General features: G+C 59.6%; 1 protein-coding gene and 1 non-coding gene across 2 annotated transcripts in view; both read left to right on the top strand.

Moving 5' to 3' along the window:
• Positions 1-1,916, top strand: part of COL27A1 (collagen type XXVII alpha 1 chain) — a 191,819-nt gene that overhangs the window by 76,061 nt on the left and 113,842 nt on the right. The window contains exons 15-16 of the mRNA XM_027769364.1: positions 562-615; positions 1,900-1,909. Of these exons, the coding sequence (XP_027625165.1) occupies positions 562-615; positions 1,900-1,909 (64 nt within the window). The remainder of the gene's footprint in view (positions 1-561; positions 616-1,899; positions 1,910-1,916) is intronic.
• MIR455 (microRNA mir-455) lies at positions 341-400 on the top strand. Its single transcript, NR_129496.1, has one exon. It is a non-coding gene; the product is annotated as a microRNA mir-455 (primary transcript).

Consider the following 1,916-nt stretch of genomic DNA (forward strand, 5'->3'; position numbering starts at 1 on the left):
CCTCCCAGAGCCCCTGTTCCTTTGTCGGTCCTGTGCCTGCCGATCTGCAGGGTCTCCTGTAGGGTGTTGTGCAGCTGCCCCGCGTACCTGGCAGGATGCAGCAGGCCGTGGCAGTAACTGGCGGTGCTCAGGCAGCTGGCATGGACGTGAGTCCCACATCCGGGACCCAGGTGTAGGAGGAGGCATGGCAGGAGCCATGGTGCCCGCGAGCAGTCGTGGGATGGGCAGCGTGTGTGCCAGGCTAGCAGCTAACCCAGCCCAGAGCTTCCTTCCGCAGATCTGGAGCCCCAGCCGGGGCGGGCCTCCGTGGCGAGCGCTGCGCCCTTCCCTGGCGTGAGGGTATGTGCCTTTGGACTACATCGTGGGAGCCAGCACCATGCAGTCCATGGGCATATACACTTGCCTCAAGGCCTCTGTCGTCGAGGAGCCACAGCCGCCGCCGCCATGCCAGCGAGCAAGAGGAGCTCCGCGGGGGGTGGCTGCGAAGGGTGGGCTGTGACCGGCCGGCCACCTGTGCCCCAGCGCGCCACCTCTCTGACACCCCCATCTGCTCTTTCCTAGGGTTACATTGGTCTCCCAGGGCTCTTCGGCTTGCCAGGGGCCGACGGAGAACGAGTGAGTATGCGTCTGTGGTCACCCGTCCCTCCACCCACCCCTCTGCCCCAGCAAAGCAGAACCTGCCAGGCATCTGTCTGGAGAAGTCATGGCATCCATCCTGGGGGAGGTGCCCTTGGTTGAGTAGGAGTCTGCTTAGGGGACAAATCAAGGCAGAGGTATCCTAGGCTCAGGGAGCAAGTGCAAAGTCAGGGCTGTATGACAACCTGGCAAGGGGGACAGTGACACGGTGGAAGCACTGAATGAGGAGAGAGTGGTGGGGAATGAGGCTGGGAGGTTGTAGGGGCACTCGGGACCAAGGTTAGGAAAGAGATTTCATTCTGAGGGCATGGGGAGCCTCTCGGCTTTCAGCAAATAGTAAACAGTCCCACTTTATATTCTAGATCAGGAGTCTGTGACCTCTGACCTAGGAGCCAAAATCCAGCCAGGCAGCTGTTTTTGCAAATAAAGTTTTATTGAACACGGCCATGCTCACTATTTACCTATTCCCAAGGCTGTGTTCCCATCTTAGTAACACTGAACACTTGTGACAGAGGCTGACGGGAACCAAGGAGCCAAAAATATGTCCTCTGCCAACCTCTTTCAGACAGAACCACCTGTCTCCCTGAGAGGGCTCCGGGGAGTGGAGGGGGGGTCTAGGCAGCAGCTTTTGCGGCAGTCCCAGGTTGAGACGGTGTGGCTGCATCGGGTGGAGTGCTGAGGACGAGGGATAGGCGAGACTTGGGTGGGCCTTGTGATCCCTGAAGGGGTATAGCAGCTCTCTAGGGAAGGTGGAGGCTGGCTTAGGGGCTGGCAGGGGTGCTAAGATTTCCTCAGATTCCCCATCTTTCCAACCCAAGCATTGAATTCCAGGGAGACCCAGATGCGTCAGGAACTGCCCAGAGTCCAGGCCTGGCCTCGATGCCCATTAGAAGCCCCTGAGCTGGGAGCCTCCAGAGCTGCCTGCCTGCCCCCAGGAGCTCAGTTGTAACCTCAGTGATAGGACGAGTAGAGAACCTTAGGAAGGTGGGAGGAAGAGCACTTAGTAAGCATCTGCTGACTACCAGGAGCCCTGGGCACCTCCCTTCAGCTTTGCCCGAGTTTAGGGCCATGCAGACCCTGACCCTGTGGAGTACAAGGGCCGTTCATCTGCTGTGCGTGTTGCCAGCACCACCGTCTTCAGGGTCATATATCTTAGGCCCTCTGTGGCGTCCTCCTGTGGGTGGCTCTGGGGCTGGTGTGGGCACCCCTGGCTGTGACCTACTGGAGTCCGTCCTGACCTCTTTCCTGTCTCTCCCCCTATAGGGCCTGCCCGGCATTCC

The sequence above is a fragment of the Tupaia chinensis genome, unplaced genomic scaffold, assembly GCF_000334495.1.
Source record: "Tupaia chinensis unplaced genomic scaffold, TupChi_1.0 Scaffold000081_1, whole genome shotgun sequence".
Lineage (NCBI taxonomy): Eukaryota > Metazoa > Chordata > Mammalia > Scandentia > Tupaiidae > Tupaia > Tupaia belangeri.